General features: G+C 40.6%; 1 protein-coding gene across 1 annotated transcript in view; it reads left to right on the plus strand.

Annotated features, from left to right (window-relative positions):
* Positions 1–19,198, plus strand: part of EXT2 (exostosin glycosyltransferase 2) — a 112,157-nt gene that overhangs the window by 43,834 nt on the left and 49,125 nt on the right. The window contains exon 8 of the mRNA XM_090032973.1: positions 12,665–12,796. Within this exon, the coding sequence (XP_089889099.1) occupies positions 12,665–12,796 (132 nt within the window). The remainder of the gene's footprint in view (positions 1–12,664; positions 12,797–19,198) is intronic.

Raw genomic sequence — 19,198 nt, forward strand, 5'->3', positions numbered from 1 at the left:
GACTGCCCCCTAAACCCTGACCTTTGCCACTGGAAGTCCCTCCAAGCAGTGTCAGTGATAGAGATGGGCCAGCAGCAGCAGCCCCATGCTCTGTGCTCCCATCCAGCTGCAGCTCTGCCCCTATCCTCGCTGCTTCCCTACCTGCTGCCTGGAGCAAGCAGGATCCCGGGGAAGCCCCGCAGGTCTTCCGCCCACAAAGGTGGGAGCGAGGTGCAATAGGACATGTTGGGGACATGTGTATATGTGGGCACCTCACTCCCACTCTCATGGGCAGAAGGGCTGGTTAGGGCACAATTTGTTGGTGGGCACCACAGGCCGCAAGAAAGTGCCTAGCGGGCTGGATGTGGTCCGTAGTCCATATGTTGCCCACCCCTGCTCTAAGTTGTGGGGGAAATTTGCTATACCTGCTGTGTGGATGAAGGACTTCAGAGCTATTGGCCCAACAGCTTTCCACCAGCAAAAAAGTTCATTAAAACTACATATGCATTGCAGGCAGAGCTGGCAGCACTACACATGGATAAGGCTGTCTGACACTTTCCAATTGGTGTGTGTTTATATGTGTATAAAATAAAAACATATTTCATAGTTAACAAAAAAATGAAAAAACCAGGCCTTCATCAAACAGACTCAGCTCTTTCTAGAGGATGGCTTAACTTCTGAAAAGGAGGAGTGTGCTGGTTTTTGAAAGCTAGAACATTGTGGTAATCCTACATCCATTTTTTTTTCCTTCCTGCGAAACCCTGGCCTTTTATGTGTGTGATTGGCACTGGGCTTGTTTTGTGTTTAACCTTCCTAATCAAGGGAATTTAAACTTCTATTCTCCCGGCATTAGTATGGCAGTCATGGGAAATCTCAAACAAGACGGATCTTATTGCAGCAGTTGACACAAGTTGTGCTTTTATTTATTTATTTTTGATGCTGGATACTGATTAAAAGTTTCCAAGCATCCTTTTGCCACGTTACAAAGTCAGCCAGCAGAGAGCAGGGCAGCTGCTGACCAGGGGAGATGCTAGCGGACATTGGACAAGATCACAGTGGGAGGCACCAGTGTGTGTAACTCAGAAAGCTGGGAAAGGTGTAAACAGATCCCCAATTTATCTGCAGAGTGGGCTCTCCAAACACGGTTTTATTGGCCAGTGGCTCCTGCTTTACTAACCTCTAACCCTTGGTGTGCTCTGAGGTGCTACTCACCAGCCGGCCTTGTCTTTGAACCCCTCTTAGCTCCTGCCACCTCAAAGGCTCACAGTCAGATTTCTGTGTTTTGCTTGGGAACTCACCTCTCAGCAGGATGCCTGCAGCAGGGAAAACTGATCTACCCTTAGAACATAGACATATTTGAAGGCGATACCCCTGAGACTTGAAACCTATTGCTTTCTGTTTCAGGAGCTGTCCGTCACTTGTCAAGAAATGTGGTTGAACCTTCCCCCCTCTTAATAGGCAGTCATATAACTTTTGAATGTTGTCTGCAATTATATACTGATTTTTTTGTTTGTTTGTTTGCTTCCTCTCTGGACTGCCCTGGCTATTGCAGCAACGCTTACAGAAACACAGATTGTCAGAGGTTTGGTTTTGTACAGCTAATAGAGAAGCGGGTATGTAAAGTGCCTGCTAATCCTAGTGTGGTTATCCTGAAAATGGCATTGTGGAGGTTTGTATTTGTCCTTTTTCACTGACTGTAATAAAATTTCAAATGGTCACTCATTATTACAAATGTCTTTGGGATCTAATACAATCAAACTGATTCTTTTCTACATCTTAAGCCACTTCCAGTGATAAGGCTCTTTTAATTGCAGCTAGAAGGCAAAGTAGAGTCCACCTTTCTCTCTTGTGATTGCACTGGCACTGTGATATCTAGAAAAGCAAACTCTTTTATCTTCTGTATTATTTAAAGTAAATGTGAAAACTCACTGGGAGCAAAACATTTGAAACAGGCCCAGTTTTTTACATTACTGACCTTTTAAGATATAAATGCATTTCATATTTTTTGCTCTTACCTTTTATTTTTGTTTCTTTATGTATTGTTTTGTTTATCTTCGCTGGTGGTTTCTTCTGCATGTTTTAGGCCGGGGTGGGCAAAATGCAGCCTGGATGCAGCCTGCCAGGCTATTATATCCGGCCTGCGGGGCCCCTAAAAAAATTAGAAAGTTAATATTTATCTGTTCCTGGCTACCTGTCATGCAGCCCTCGAGGGCTTGCCAAAACTCAGTAAGCGGCCCTCTGTCTGAAATAATTGCCCAACCCTGTTTTAGACCCATTCCCCCAACCAAAAGGCTTTGTAATATTTACAGGAGAAATGTACGTTATTGGCTTTGTGATTTGGGTGTATTTTTGTGTCTGTTCTGTGTGCAGCAAGGCCAGTCTTTTAGGTACATAGGACTGCCTATGAGCCTTTTGTAAGTGCTTGTTGCAGGAGCAGTGAGAGGATCTGGGTTTCTGTTGTCCCATGCATTACCTATAGCAGCATGACTGTGCTATGTGGCATTCCCCATCCACATAACTCCTTTCTTGCTGTAGGCCCCCATTCCCAAAACTAGTTGGGGTGAGAAACATTGCTATAAATTTTGAAAGATTAGACGCATATTTTTAGGGGTCAAATTGGGCTTGTATTTTAAAGAACACAGAAATGTTGCTGCTGTATAAGACAACAGGGGCACTCTTCTTTTTGCCAAGGAGAAACTTTTGTATGTAGTATTATTGGCAGCTGTCAGAGCAGTGCTGTTGGTCAGTGTGCAGTACAAGATAGGAATGGGGATGAAGACTTAAAAAAAGCAAAACAAAAAACTTGGTGCAGGAAAGACTTTGTAAAACTAATTTTAACAGAAGCTCAATTGCTGTAGTGAATCACGGTGATTTGTGCTTATTGTGCAGAGTGTGTGGATTATTGTAATTCCTCATGAACTACCAAAGCCCAATTATGGGAGAGAAACCCAGGAAAAAACTGCAGTACAAAAACCTTGAAGCAATTTGGAATGAATATCTTGGTATTAACGTGTGCTTTTAACTTTGGCTCCGTGAGTCAGCATTTGTGATGTCAGTAGTCTATAAAGAACCCCTACAAGTTTGCTCCCAGGCGACTGGTATCTGGAGGGTCAGACTAGCATTTTGACCTCTGACCTGTGTCCCTTCTGAATTGGCAACTTCAAAAAAAAAAAAAAAAAAGAAAGAGAGAGAGAGGGGAGAAAGCTGTGTAGTGGGGTGGGGAAAATTGTATTTCTGGGGAGGACAAATATTCTTCTTTCTTCTTAGATTAAAATGAGTATGGTATCAAATGTATTTAATCATCTGAGTTAGCGCACACAGTCCATTCCAAGTGAAGAGATACAAAGATGTTTCATTTTAACATGCCTTGTAAAATTTTACCTAAAAGTATCCAGAAAAAATTCTATTTCACAACCCTTAAAAATACTTGAGTCAGAATATTCATAGTCCTCAGCAAAATCTGGTCCATACCAGTAACATGCGTCTTAACCAGTGTTTTAGAGACTCAAGTTGGAGTGACAGGGGAGGGAGTAGTGAAAGAGGCCTTGACCTACCCTTCATCTTTCTGTGCCCGACACACATTGTTATAACCAAGCAGTATTGATCCAAAGCATCCTGGATAAGTTACCTGAATACATTTGTGCCTGTAATGAAGGACAGCTGAGAGGGCTCTTAATATAGTAAGAGTGTAAACTGGTGTTCTGTTCAACCTGTACAAGTCATCTGAAGCAATGGATTTTTACCTTCATAGGCCATTTTACCTTCATAGGCATGTGGTTAGTTAGGCAAAGTTAAGTGAATGCAGTTCTGCTTTTGGCTTCTTGGAGTTCTGGAGCTTGTGCAGTTCAGCACTGTCAGGAAACAGAACTTGGCTGTGTGTACAGAAATACTGTTAAAATATCACCAGTATATTTAATAAAATAAAACCCTTCATTAACATAGTATGTGGTGTGTAACATTTGTATAAGATACTCTTCTCATTCCTTTTTTCCTTCACTGGGTTACCAAAAGCTCAAACCAGCTTGAGTTACGATTTAGTCTTTATGTCAGAATTGGAAACTGAACATATGACACATTGTTTTAAGTTGCTGGTTTTAAGGGTCCTCTCTGTATAGTACTTGCATTATAACCAGCTTTTCTAAAGAATAGGTCCTTTTTGGCAGCTAGCCACACCACAACCTTCTTAACTCAACTTTGAAAAACACTTTAAAGTTAATCTTATGTAAAACATGAAAATATTTTAGAAAGCATTTCTTTGTCAGACAATCTAGCATGAGTTTACCAATACTCGTTGATTTAACAGGTCTACTATTAACATTCCAATGTAATGACTTGTGCCTGGGGGAAGAGGCATTAACTTTTTACTTTCAGCAAAAATTTTCAGAAGTGACTGTTGATTCTGGATGCCTCCAATTTGAGTAACCAAATTAAAATCCCATTAAAAAGGATGTTTTTCAGAAAATACTGAGTATATGTCTTTTGAAAATCAGGTTATTGAGGTTTTAGTGAACCAAAAAAATTACTAATCACTTGTTAAATTGTAGCTTGCCCTTTTCTCTTTCCTGCATCATCTGACCTATTGGGAAAAATCAGTGGGACTTCGAATTTTGAAGGCACTTTTGAAAATGGGACCTAAGCATTTTTGAAAATATTATCCCAAATCTTGCCCTGCTAGGAACAACAAATTGCCTCCTCACTCTGAATTATGTGAAATCTTACGTGACTTTCTCTCAAGCCCCACCTTCTAGAAGAAACAGAGATGATGCTGGTCATGTCTGAAGCACTTGAAGATTTCTTTTCTGTGGAGTTGCATACTGAGGAAGAGATAGATATGCAGACAGTGAGGAAGTTGCTAAATCAGTGAACAAGTCATAAAAATGATGGTAGAAGTCACAGTAAAGGGAATGGAAAAATGGTAACTTAAAAGTTCAATAGTGTGGGAATATATGTCTGCACAGTGTAATGAATCTTGGATCTGAAAGCAGTACAGCCCTATAAGCATATCTCCAACAAGGTTTATTAGTCCTGTTTCTGGGGGTTAGCATGGCTGTACAGGTTCCAAAAGCAGAGGAAGTTATCTTTGTATGACACTGTACTGTGGTATATAATACAGACCTGATACAAGTATCACTAGAGGACATATAGTATACCAGATAGAGAAGTACCCTAAGATGACAGGTCCACTTGAGGACCTGTAACCTAAGCTGGGAGGTAGCTTGGAGCCAGATGGAGGTAGCAGGCTGGGGAATGTAGCCTCTGTGCTCTCTGTCTCTGTTGGAGAGGTGTGGCTGTCATCAAATATTTTGTGTAAGTTCGGACCTTCAAGACATCATCTGGCAATCTTCTAATTTTGATCTCAGCTACGTAGAATCCAGGATATATATTTGCATATTATATGCATATTATATGCCTTGCCTACATATTTAACAAAGGGCAGAAGGCTGCTCTAGTTACTTATCGTAGTAGTAGTAGCTGGCTAAATGGTAGGTTCAAACCAGGAGTGGAAAAGATGGCCGATCTGGCCAGGAGCTGGACTTCATTTCCCAGCCGTCCCTGCCCACATGTCTGAGGCCATTCTCCATAGAGACCCTAGCTGCTGCAGGTGAAAGAAAAAGGATGAGGTTGCCATGGAAACCAGCCCCAGCTGTGCTGGCAGGGCACATGGCAGAGCGGGGCAGGGGGCTGCTCCGGAGCCACTGGGATCTTGCAATGGGGGCAGCTTGCTCTGGAGCCAGGGCAGAGCCGTGATCTGCCGCCTGCATGCTCCAGGTACGGGTGCACAGGCAGGGGATCATGGCTCTGCCCCTGCTCTAAACCAGGCTGTCACCACTGTAAGGAGCTGGGGTAGAGCTGCGATCAGCTGCCTGTGCATGCCTGCCTGGAGCATGCAGACTGCACATCACAGCTTTGCCAGCTCCTTGCAGCAATGACAGCCTAGTCTGGCACAGGGGCAGAGCTGCAATCCACTGCTCATGTGCCCCTGCCCAGAGCATGCAGGCTGCAGAGCAAGTTGCCCCAACTGCAAGATCCCAGCGGCTCCAGAGCAGCCTCCTGTCCTGCTGCATGCCCTGCCAGCATGGCTGGGGCTGGTCTCCATGGCAACCCCAGCTTTGCAGGTGTGGCTGGGGTCTCCAGGGAGACTGGACCCAGCTATGCACAGGGGCGACTGGGACATGGAATCCACTGTTGACCAGAACCAGCCTGCAAGCCAGACTTTGCCTGCCCCTAGTTTAAAAGACTTGGTCTTTTGTGAAAACTAGGAAGAAACGTTTTGGCTAATCCATGCAGACATTTCAGGTCTTTGCAAACAATAAAGCCTCTCAGTACTTCAGTGAGGTAGATATTACACACACTGGGCAGATGCTGTAGCAGAAGCAAAAAATGATTTGCCAGATGTTAAGCAGTGAATACATGGAAGATTAAGGCATAGTTTTCCACTTCAGTATTTTTAGCAACTAGGTTATACTCCTTCCTTTTGCCAAAGCTTTCCAAGCCTCCTTGCTAATGGAGTAAAAACCTGTGGCAATTGTATTAGAAAGACCATATAAAAGGAGAGCAGTTAAAGTAGAGTAACCTCAACCAGTGTGAAAATGGCAACACTTCAAGGCCTTGTAAACTTTTTCAAATGTGACACTTTAGGAGCACTTGGCTCCTATGGTGGGGCAAAATCTTACAACATCATGGCGCCTGACCTGTAGGTTTGGAGAATTGGTCTTTTATGGGTAGTTAACTTTTACTGCTTTCTTCCATACCTGTTTCCCCACTGCCTTTTCTTTCTTTGCTGACATTCCCCATTTCCACCAAATCCTGGGCTGACTTAAATAATAGAAAACTGGAAGGTTTTCTTCATGAATCAAGGGGAGCTATGTTTTGTTGATCTCATAATATTCCTTTCTTGCCTCATACCTAGTGTCTTTCTTTTCACGAAGTAATCAGAAAATTTGCATTGCTCTCTCTTGCACTCTACACCGGAGCACCATTAGTGGCATTAACACTAGGACTTATAAATGTTTTATGAATGGTCTGTGTAATCTGATGCTGTGCTGGCTTGTAAAGAGTTTAGGAAGAGATGCTGGGCCCCCAAGTGTGTTTATTTCTAAGAAAAATAACACCTTGCCTAAATAAATGTTACTTGCAGTGAATGGGCAATCCTCTTGCTGCAAGCTGTTTTTCTTGAAAATAGCTGTACATGCGTCTGGCCTTTGCATCTGATTATTGCAGTGATGGGTGTTACTTATACCTGATGAATTCAAACCCCTTAGTTTTTCTGCAGTCCACCTGAATAAAGTCACAGAACTGGAGCCACGAAGAAAGTGCTCATTGGCTTTGGGTGCTTTGTGAGCTTGCTCAAAGGAAATCAAGATTTCCTGTGCACCATGCATCAATGAACAGTAACCCCCTTCTTTTTAGCTTAGTAACAATGTTTTATATATACTTATTAGGGCCTTAATATTATTCCCAATAATACAAACTTTGCTAGAAATGGTACTGGTTGATTGTAGGATGACTCTGAGCTGCCAGTGTTAGGCTGGCATCAAAAAGGCTAATGTGATTCTGGGAGTTTAGGCAGGGAAACACTAGTACCTCTATACACAGCACTGATGTGACATGATTCTGGTCATCAGTGATCAAACGAGATTAACTTGAAAGAAGTACAAAGCAGGGCCACTGAGATGCATAAGGGAATGGAGGATCTGTCTGATGAAGAGATTAGAGGCTTGTTCTGTTTAGCAAGTATTTAGAGGGGATATGGTTACATTTTATAAATCATAGCGAATATTGTGGAAGGGGAGAGCTTAGGCTAAAGACCCTTTCAGCTTAGGCTAAAGATTTTATGACTACAACTTCATTGTTTAAAAGTTAGGTTAGAAATTAGGAGTTTTCTAACTAATAAGAGGAGTGATGTCCTGAAATGGTCTGCTGAGCAGAGCAGACGAGGCAAAGAAGCTGAAATACTTCAAGATGGAACTGAAGAGTTTGACTGGAATAGTATGCTAGATTTTGGTGTTTGGGGCTTTCTAAAGAATGCACGTGATGTATGGATTCAAGGATTGCAATCCCAGCGTTATGGCTGAAAGGAAACTTTCTCTAGGAGGAGTCTGGCCATCATATGCTTGAGAGCTTCTCTGTAGGGGCTAGGAAAGAATATTTTTCTTTCATGAATGTTTTATTGGTTTCTAGAGTATTTTTGGCTTTCCTCTGAAGTATTAAATGTTGGTCATAGCAAAGTCGAGATGTTTTTACTGGTGTTCCTGCCAATACTTAGAAATTTTGTAGGTTCCTAGTAATAGGGTCTTGCCCTTATGCTCAGGGGCATACTAATCACTAATTTGGAGTCAGGAAGGATTCCCACCCCCATGTGAGATTGGCAATGACTGTATGGGTTTTGCCTTTTTCTATGACATGGCGCATGCTTCTTTTCCTAGGTGTATTTTAACTCCCAAGTATATCTCCACTAATTTTTTCTCTGTCTCGGTAGTGACATGCCATAGCATGGCAGTGTCCTTGTTTCCCCTATTTTTACCTGCCATGCCAGCATGGCATAAGATGTTTTTGGTGTTTTTGGTCTTGTAACAGTGGTTTTCAAGGGTTTGATGGGGGACAGTTTTTAAAGCATTTTGAATACAGTCATTTTGTAGTACCTCTTAGATTTGAGGTACTATACAGGCACAAACCAATATACTAAAAACATGCTGACTTTACAATAATTAGTCTTCCAGTTTCATAGTTGAGGTAACAGAAGTAGAACATTGACGTGATTTGTCCAAAGGTGCAGGGAGAGATGGTATTAGAGCCAAGAGTACAACTCAAGCTTTTCTGATTTTTTTTTTTTTTGGTCTTGTGGCCAGACCAAGTTACTGTGCTATTATGTGACTGGCTCTGTCTTCCTGATCTAGTTTCTTATTCTTTCTTTTGTCTTGGTAATGCAAACTTTACACTTGCATATGCTGTAGAGTAGAAATTATTTTGATTGAAAAATTGCTCCCTAGTAGAAAATTGTTTCTCATATGCTCAGTAACTTACCATGTTGGATAGGAGGGAATAGCTACTCATGGTAATCAGTTCTGTTTTATAAAAGCAAACAAGGTGGGAAGGAAGTAATGAGACCTTGAAACATCTGTTTGGAGACTTGCAATCCCCTTAGAAGGTTTTGAGTTCTGCCTTAAAGAAACACAACTCTGAAGAATTACAACCAAGTGTGGAAACATTTTCTAGCTCTTTACCCAAAATTAATAATTACATAAATATTAGTCTATAAAGAGTAAATTCCCTCCGCCCTCTTCTCCCGCCTTGTTTCTGGTGTGAGGATGTAATTCTGCCTGACATTGCAAACGTTCTTGCAGCAAAAGGAAGCTGTGTGAGATTAATTCCTGCTGCAGCCAACAGGAGGGAGAGAAGGTCTATATAGATCCTGTCTGTCTGTATTTGTCTAGAGGGGTTGGTTATGGAGGTAACAATCACAAATCAAACTGTACCAATAAAAATTCACTGAATTAAGGGAAATGGTATGCTCTACCACTTAGTGACACTGAAATAGCACAGGATGCTACAGTTGCTTGGCATTTAACCCTTGCTGCCATTGTACATCCAGAGGCTATATACAGTTTTTTTTAGCAGTTAATTTCCCTTTTACAATGTTGGTTTGCTAAACTGTCAGTGGGCAGATGAAATATAAAACCTGTGACTAGTTGGTTGTTAAAGATTTCAGAAGAGAAGGACTTCTGGGTCAGATATAGGTGCCTCTGGTTTTTCTTTGGGTTCTTATGTAAGTCACGTATTACTTTGCATCTCTCTGATTGATTTCAGGTATGTAAAACAGGGATACTTTGTCCTGGCTTATGGGGGCTGTGAGGATTATTCAATGTTTGTAAAGTATTTTGGAACAAATTCCTCTAATTGCTTCACTTACCTTCATAATATTTCTCTACTTTCAGGCATTGGACAGATCTCACATTTGAAGCAAATGACAAGTGAACAGACATACATGTCCTAGGAAGTGCTCTAAAAATGGCTAAAGTGTTCCAAACATGACCGCAGCTGAAATACAAATTTTGAAGCACTTCCATTTATGTGTGTGAGGTCCACTGAATATGACAGGGTCTTGTCAGACAGCCAGTGAATGTTTCTGAGCACTTGGGTGTCCATGGCAATCTCTCCAATCCCTAGAACTGGAGAGCAGAAGTCCCTGCTTTTGTCTCTGCGCGTCTCCCAGTTCCAGTGGAGAGAGGGGCGTGAAACTTCTTGTTTCCCAGTTCCTGCCATCCTCAGAAATCTCTGGAGCCTGAGCTAAGTAGTCCAGCTAAGGCTGGAAAAAATGATTCTTTGTATGATGTTCAGGCTCTGGGACTGGAAGATCAGAGACTGAGTGCCCCAAATGCTCCAAATCAGAGATGAATTTGCAGCACTTCAGATGTCTAACTGTTCACGGACTTGGGTGTGCAGTTTTCTTTTGGACCCTTCATTCTGTTATAGTGTTGCTTTGGCCTTTTATCCAGCTGCAAACTTCTAACCAAGAAACAACTGTGGTGGATGAAATGATTTGGCCTTCACTTACAAGGTGCTTTGGGTCCTCTCCAGGTGAAAAGTGCTATTAAAAATTTAATTGTACAAGCCCACCTGCCTCTTGAATATAAGTTTTTGAATGTTCTTAGGTTGTGAGGTGTGTGATTATTGTTCCTTCCATGTAGTAGGATAAAAATAATGCTCTAGGTGAAGCTGTCATTGCCTCATTCTATAACCATTTCTTTGCTGAGTAAAGGACTGACTGTTTTTTGTACTATTGGGGTTTTTTTTTATTCTGAAATATAAAAGTGAAGAATCTGATTTACAAGTTGCCTGTAGAGTGGAGTGCTGAGGATAAGAACTTGGCAGCATATTCCCATTTTCTTTTAAATCACATAGCTAATACTCAGAACAATGCACAGAAGGGTGCTGTTACTTGGGAACGGCAGTGAGTCTACATATGAGCTTGTATCCTCACCACCTGTAGCAGTAAAACCATAGACTGATTATATTAGTACATACTGCTGTTCAGTTGAAGAATCCCAAAGGGCTTTACAAATTGTGCTTACAGGAATCACTTTTTCCTGTACCAAAGAACATCCACGTGTAAGTTGGAATGTATCAGCTGTTTAGCATTGAACAACAGCACAAAGGATTGTCCAAGGAAGATCTCATATGTGGTAGCTTATCATTAAAGCTGGCCTTTCTGCATGCATAAAAAGTGTCCAGTAGCATAAAATAGCACTATTCCAGATCTGTGTGTTATCCTTAATTTTGTTTTCTAGCTCTGCAAGCTTCTTGTACTGCTAGTGCATCTGAAAATGTCTTGCCTTTCACTTGTATTACCACTCAGGCCTGCATACTCTTGCACGCTGATACTGAACTTTAGGGGAATCCTAAATTGAGTTACCTTCCAGATATTTCAAGGTGCTGGAGATCCCTGCAGAAACAATTAAGTCCAGGAAATTCTCTTTTATTGAGTCAACATACTTGAACTATGATTATTGACAAAGTATGTTTCCCTTTGTTTTGGTTGTGGGTTTTGGGGATCACTTTATGACCTTTGTTTTTCAAAAAGTAACCGTGGGGGTGTGTCTAATGCAGAATCACATCAGTGAATGCATTCGTCGCCCAACCATGCACCCAGGGGTTTTCATTGCATTGAAATTGGATCGGTATTGAAACTTGTCATGCATGGTCTCAGCCTAGAGATGACTCATCTGTTAAAGTCTGTATATTTTTCTCTTTGACTGTCACATTTATTTTTAAAAGAGCTTCAGATTAGCATTCAACTTCATACAAACCCCATGGTTGTGTTGTAAAATTGCCAGGAAAAAGTACTGCAACTAATTTGCATCTACAAACATTTTTATTTCAAAATAAGTGTTCCTATTTGCTTGCATTTCTGTTTCCTTTATAGGCAACTATTGATCCTTCTGAATCATAGTGTATGTGACAGAAATCACCAGGACCTTTGACGCATATGGCTAGGCAGGAGTATGGAGGGGTGGGGGCCGCCTGGACCTTCCATCTTCCTTTAGGTCACTGAGCCTCTATCCAGTGGCCAGACCAAGTCTAGACATTCAGTGCCTTGATGGCTGTAGTTATATGCCCGTCTGGGAATTGAACCCAGGTCTCGTAGGTGGCAGTGTTTCTACCACTGAACCACAACAGCAGATTATTTCCTTTGTAGATGAATAGAAGTTAGCTTGTTTGATGGAGTTTACCAGCAGTAAAAACAGTGTATCAGCTTTTCCTCATGCTGCAGTTGAAAGACCCAGAAGTAGACTCTATGTTTTCCATTGGCTTTCAGGCTACACTTGAGTTCCTCTGAATTAGAGAAACCAAGTAGAACAATAAATTACCGTATGCTGTGGTTAGACCACTTTTGACATTTTGAGGGGATAAAATTGGTGATAAGTATGAAAGAAACTTGGAGTCTTTTTCTAGTCATATATCCACAGATGCAGTGAAATGTTTTCCTCTTAATTGTTTGGCTGCAACTTTCTGAAGTCTCTGGGCTCTGTGGAAACGTTGCTAGGTCCCAAGAACCTGCCTCCTCATTTCATTTCCACCTGATTTGTCATCGAGCAGATTGTGTATGACAAATGAAAACTGATTGTGAGACATCAAGTCTCTGGAGGTACAGGATTTGAAAATGCATTTCGTTCTTTCGTTGCAGGCAAGATGGTTCTGGGAAGCTTATTTTCAGTCAGTGAAAGCAATTGCTTTGGCGACCCTTCAGATTATCAACGACAGGATCTACCCATATGCTGCCATATCTTATGAAGAATGGAACGATCCCCCAGCTATTGTAAGTAGAATAAATTCCTATGGCTGAGTCATAAAGTTTTATGCTCGCAGGAACTTGCTGAGCTATGTGCTATGAAACTGGGTAATATTGTTCCGCAGATGTTTGTGGTATTTGTAATAGGTACAGATAAAATTAATATATTTTTATGGCAGCTGACCAAAATTGTTGATGAGCCTTTTTGAGCCTGATTGTCAAATACAAATTTTAGTCTGTGCTGTTTTTATATTTCACTTATATTTGTATTTCACTTGGCTGTTTTTGTTAAATTTTGTGTTTAATTCAGTGCCCTTAAAAGTGGAAAACTACAGTGATAACAATGACACATGTCATATAATGTAGGTAAGCTCTCCAGCCTTCCTTTCCATAGCCTGCAGAAATACCGCCTCCATTCTAGCTTGCAATTTTCTTGTATTATTTTCATTCTCCACGTAGTTCAAGGAATGGATGCTCTCCCTGATATTCTAGTCTACAACTCCTTTGCACAGTACGTAACAATCAACTTGAATGTGTTGCTGGGTTTTTTTTCTTTTTAATTAAACAGACTGACTTCCCTTGTTGCTTGTACCTAGCATTATCAGGAAGAAATGCTAATATAATGATTTACATGTTGCACCACACATCCCCATTCGCTTTCTTCTACTGCAGATTCCTGAAAATGAATTCATCTCACAATTCTGAGAGTCAAAATACGAAGGCACGTTTTTACTTTTTGTTTTCTATCTAAAGTATTCTCCAAGCGCTGAGCTAGCAAGTTGGCATTGGGACCATTTTCAGCAACACAAAAGAAAACTTAGGATTAGCCTCCTCATATTAATGTCTGTAGATGGGTGGTGAGTGACCTCTGAGTATTGAAGGAGTGCAAGATGATTGCTACGTATTCTTAGGAAGATTAGTAGGTGAGCACAATGCTTGCAGATTGAAGGAGGCAGATAATGAAAATTAAGAGGATCGGAACATTTTAAAGTCCTATTTGGATTGATTTTATGAAGAAAAAATCCTCCAACACCCAGCCTTTTTTCATTGTAGAAGACAAAAGGGAGCTTTGGAATTAAAGGACCTAGAAATGGCCTTTTCCTAGCTCTTTTGCTATTATACTGCCCATTCACTACAGTAGAAATAGCTTTCACTGTGGGGGGACATTTTGGCCCTCATGATATTTACCTCCCATTCCTTTGCTCCCCAAGGTATAGTTAGAAAAATTACTGCATATTTATTCTTTTATCCCACAGGCTCCTAGAATGCTCTACAGGAGGTCATTCCCCAAATAAAAAATTCAGCCACTTCTGGTGTGTAACACTGAAATTGTACAGCAACACACCATAACAGTATGTAACTCTATAGTATAAATAAACAGGAATATACCATATCCACTTGAAACTGCAGAGAAGGCTGAATGTAATTAGCCAAACTGGAATTTGTCCAGGACAGTGGAGTTAACACTTCATACCATGACTATTTCTTGCCCGCAAATGGTCAGTTCCTTGGTGGTTTTATGTCTCAGCTGAAAGAATTTGATGTTTATCCTAGTCTATGAAAATTGCTAACAACATACATGAGTTCATTTCTTTCTTCAATATGGAACAGAATGTCATAAAAAACGTTCTTTATGAGCTGCATAAGCTCTGCATTAGCCAGCTACACTTAGTGCTTACAGCCCTTTCAGGGTCAGAGAGAGAAAATGCAATTCAGATCATGAGTTGTTCTGTGAATTTAATTTCTCTTACACAAATGCATGTGAGCATACATTCTCATGCATGTGCCGCCTCATGCACAACCCTTTGTGCACGCACTCGTGCATTCACACACACAGGCTTGTAACATCCGTGTCTGGGTTTGATAAGTAGCTATCTCACTCTTCTTTGCATGTATAAAAATGTCATTCATTCAGTCACATTTATTTAACATGTTAAAGGCTGCAACTTTTGACCCTTACTCCCAAAGTAGTAGCAAATAAACTGGAACCTTCAGTAGCCATGACTTATTCTTGGTGAAAATTTTTGCTTTAGATATATTTTATTTCTTGAAGGTCAGCTGGTTTACTGTTACAGTCTACTAGGGAACCTCCTCTGCAGCTAATTTATAATTTTGGGCACTTTGGGAGGTAAGTGTGTACATGGAGCCTACCAGTCAAATTAATAAATCATTGAGCCCTTGTTTTTAAGTAGTTGTCCTGTCCAGTTGTCAGAATGCCACAGATGGTCTCTGCTTGTCAAGAGAATTAATGTAAATGTGTGTACACTTCAGATGTAAGTGTATTTTTCATCTAACATTGTGCCCAACATACACATAACAACACTTTTAGAATTTCTGATTAGCCTTCATAGGAAATAATAAGTGCATTTGTGCACAGGGAGACCTTACAGAATATCTTCTAGGGTTGTGAAGGATGGCCATCATAAATGCTGATCCAGATATGAAAATACAGTGAGGGATTAAACAATGCTTGGAATATGTTTTCTGCTTACAAGTTAGTAGTAGTGTTTAGGTATATATAGAGTTCAACCCTGGATTTACAGCAAATATCCTCAGACTGATAACCTCAGAATTCTGTTAGTCCAAGTCTGTGACTATAGCTTAATTTTAGTCTCTAAGGTATAGTTAACAGTTAATGGGGGCAACAACTGCAAGTTGCTATTAATACTGTAATGAAATATGCAGTCTGGATACATGCAGTAAATTCCCCTTCAGTTAACGTCTTCCAGGGCTTTTACTGACAGTCTGCAAACTTTTTTACTAACATATATTTTATATAATGTAACCCTTTTTTCAGGTCCTGAACAAGGGCTGGGTTCATATTTTGAGGTTTAACACCAAACAGTTTCATTGTAAATAAAAATGTGTGGATCAGTTAAAAAAAACAAAAAAAAACAAGAAAGAAAAAAAAGAGGTTGGCAACCCTGCTTGACTGCAGCAGTGGCTTTACACCATGTTCTCACACTCACCCCTACACCCTGATTCCCCCAAAACACACCCTGCACCATGTTGTTGCCCCCCTCAGCCTTATCCTCACCAGCCTTGCTTCCCTATTCTGGCACAGATTCCCAAAGAAGGACTACCATTTGCCTACCTGTGACCCAGTGGTCTTACAGGCAAGTAGTGGGACACCCAGTGGTCTTACAGGCAAGTAGTGGGACACAGTAGAAGCAGCATGTGCCTTGGGGAGGGGGCCACTGGGGCTAAAAAGCCTTGAGAGAATCCTCCCTGCAGGGTGCTGCATTCCCACTCATGCCAGGTGACACTGTTCTGCTCTGTCTGTTCTTCAGCATCCATCCTTGTTTAGAGACAGAGCTTCTATCAAGCTAATGTTCGCTTAGGTTTTTTTTTTTTTTATGGAGGGCTCTATTTTTATAGGCTTTAGATAGGTGTTTTTAGCCTGTTTTTTTTATTGACTGTCTGTAAATATACAGACTGTTGGCAAAACTGCTGGCTTCTGTTCTCAGAATTCACCATCTATATTTCTGCTACAAATATCAGCTGACTCGGTCTGATTCTCTTCTCCTCCTTTTCCTCCTCCTGCATCTCTCTGTGCTGGATTTTCAAGTGAACCAAGCAGTAAATAGATTATTGTAATCTCATTATGTAGTTTAGGCAGGACCATAGAGTGACAGCTGGAGAAGGATGGTCAGAGGCAATCAGGTATTCTGTGGGTGTGTGAATGGAAAGTTCAGAGAGGGATGTAATAATTTTAAGTGAAGTGCATAGCACTGGTTCAGTGGCACCTGAGACTATCCCCATATGGCAGTGGCAGCAGGCACCTGGGACCAGTTGTCATGTGTCACGTGCTGTACATGGGTCCAATCTGAGCAGGGTGGATTAAAATCAACTATTTAAAGAAAAATTAAAAATTGGATTTTATATTTAAATGAGATTTCCTTATATATATATTTTAAGATGCTTTTTTTGAAAAAATAAATCTATATAAAGATAGCTTTAATTTAAGATATGTTAAAGCTCAAACATGTCATCATAGAATTCTGATTATATAATATAGGGATTATAACTTCTAATTATATATACTTTTAATTATATACTATTTGAGACCATATATTCATGTAACCTTTTTAGAAAAGTTTTATAGATAGGTCACAACAGGGCATGGACTATATTAGGGGTCCAATCGTATGGGGTTCCCAGAGGCTTCTCTTATAGTTTAGATTAAAGAAAGCCACTCTACCCAGTGGGACTCAGTGTTCATCCCATTAAGCATCTCTGTGATGCATAGTTTCAGTTCTCAAGCTGTGGATTTTTCTCTCCAGAAATAACATCTTTGTTAACAGCAGTATATGGAGATGAGAGATAGCGGACCTGATTACCTACCCATCAGCTCTCTTGTCTCTCTGCAAGTTTGTGTACAGAGAGTCATGCCCTTACCTATCTCTAAAAGTGCATAGTTTCAAGAAGTTAAATGAATAAAGGATATCAAACAACAAGAATGCACTTTTTTTTAGGTATAAAACAATGATTAATTCGAGGTTTTTCTGACCAGTGATTTAAATCAATTTGATTTAAATCAAATCCACCTTGAATCTAAGACCCACAGACTACATTGCAGGCTGGGTGATAGGGCTCCATGGGCCAGATTTTTGATACCCGAACTAAATTAATTGCCAGTTTAACTTAATGCAAAGCCATAGCCAGATGTTTGTTGAGAGAATAGAATTATATTTACTTCCTGACTGCTTCTGTCATTTAGGACACTGTTAAGCTTTCTAAAATAATTAAAACAATTTCTGAAGTGTTTGGCTGGCATTTTATATTTCACTTTCCCTGTGAATAATCTAAAGCCTGTGGGTTGCCAGTCACTGAAAAATATCACCCATCCCTCTTTAAACAAGTGACAAACATACGATTTAATTGTGTTACATTTTTGCTTATTCTCTTCCCCAGTAATATTTTTCATCTTCAAAGAGCTGAACAAACTTTAATATCTGTGCTAATTCATCTATAAATAAGGGGAAATCATCCAGCAGTTTTATTAGCTGACGCACATCTGGTATAACTCATTCAGCTTTTAAAAGAAAGCAGCATTTTTCTTGCATTATTACACTTCATTCTTTCAATTTACCTTCAGCCACCTTAAATTTTACTCCTGTGAGTGGTTGAGTCATTTGGCTCAGCCTTTATCTTATTTATATTAGATTTATATATTAGATTTCCTACCATATCTCATTAGACAATAAAACTTTGGTCACTGATACGCTCTTGTAATGGTTGTGTTTTGGATATATCACAGTGGCGCGTAACCTTACAGCACAGCAGGCAAGATGATTGGTCCAGGGTTGGCAATCCATGAATGTGATCCCGCATGTTGGATCCAACCTTGTGCTCCAGCCCAGCCCTGAGCACCTGGATCTGTCCATGTACCAGCTCAACCTGAAGTGTCCAAATCCAGCTGTGAGTTGGCCTGTCCTCACACATGGGGTCACATTATCCATCCCAACTTGTCAAATGGGTCCAAAGACTTGACTGCTGGGGAGAGGTAATTAACACTGCCACTGCTCCCCTACTCCCAAATTTCCAGACCTGTGGGGACACCTGTGAGCTGGATGACACGGCTCCACGGACCAGATCTGGCCCTCAGGTTAGGTTGAAAACCACTGAAAAATCATGTGTACTAGATATGTAATCGTTCAAACTTAAAAAAATACTTTTTCCTTGAAGAACAAAATTTGACAACTGATTCCTCTTTGACCTGCCAAGATAAGTAGAGTTACTAGGATTCCCTGCACAGTATGGTAAAAGATGACACCATACTTATCCTATGCAGTTTGGCTTGTACCTAATGTGGAGATTGTTTATCTTAAGCTGCTTGTGATATCCTCCATGGCATGAGAAACAGACTTCTGGACTTGGTTTTTGGCTTGCACCGGAGAGAGAAACTGGGATTCAGATGTTTTGCTTTAATGTCATTTGTAATTTTAAGTCCACACACAATCTGTATCTAATACTGTTAGGGTTTTTTTTTAGCGCTCTTTGCTTCATCTTCAGTCTGGGAAATACTGCAGATGGAAGCATGCACACAAGCATTATGTGGAAGTTCTGTGTTTTTAATTCTCAGGGTAGTTGTTTCTGTTAGATTAGCCCGATGAAACTGTAGGAATGTGCTTGTCCTATTGTTAGGTGGTCCCTTTATTTATTTACTTATAGCCCTTTTTTTTCTTCTAGTAATATTTTGCTGGCTGGCCTGAGGTACTCACTCTGTAGCTTGAAAAATAGGAGGCTTGGTTTTCAATCATGGCTTATTAAAGCTATAGAGTGGTAACATTTAATTTACGTGTTTAAGATGCCATGTGTCATCTCCTCAGTGTTTTCAAACTCTTTTGGCTCCAAAAGAGGCCCTTGGCCTCTGAAAATTGAACCTTTTTTCCCCCCAGGAGACTGCATGGGGAAGTTTTATTTTAA

This window comes from Crocodylus siamensis, chromosome 2 (genome assembly GCF_052110815.1).
Source record: "Crocodylus siamensis isolate JL-2025a chromosome 2, ASM5211081v1, whole genome shotgun sequence".
NCBI classification, from domain to species: domain Eukaryota; kingdom Metazoa; phylum Chordata; order Crocodylia; family Crocodylidae; genus Crocodylus; species Crocodylus siamensis.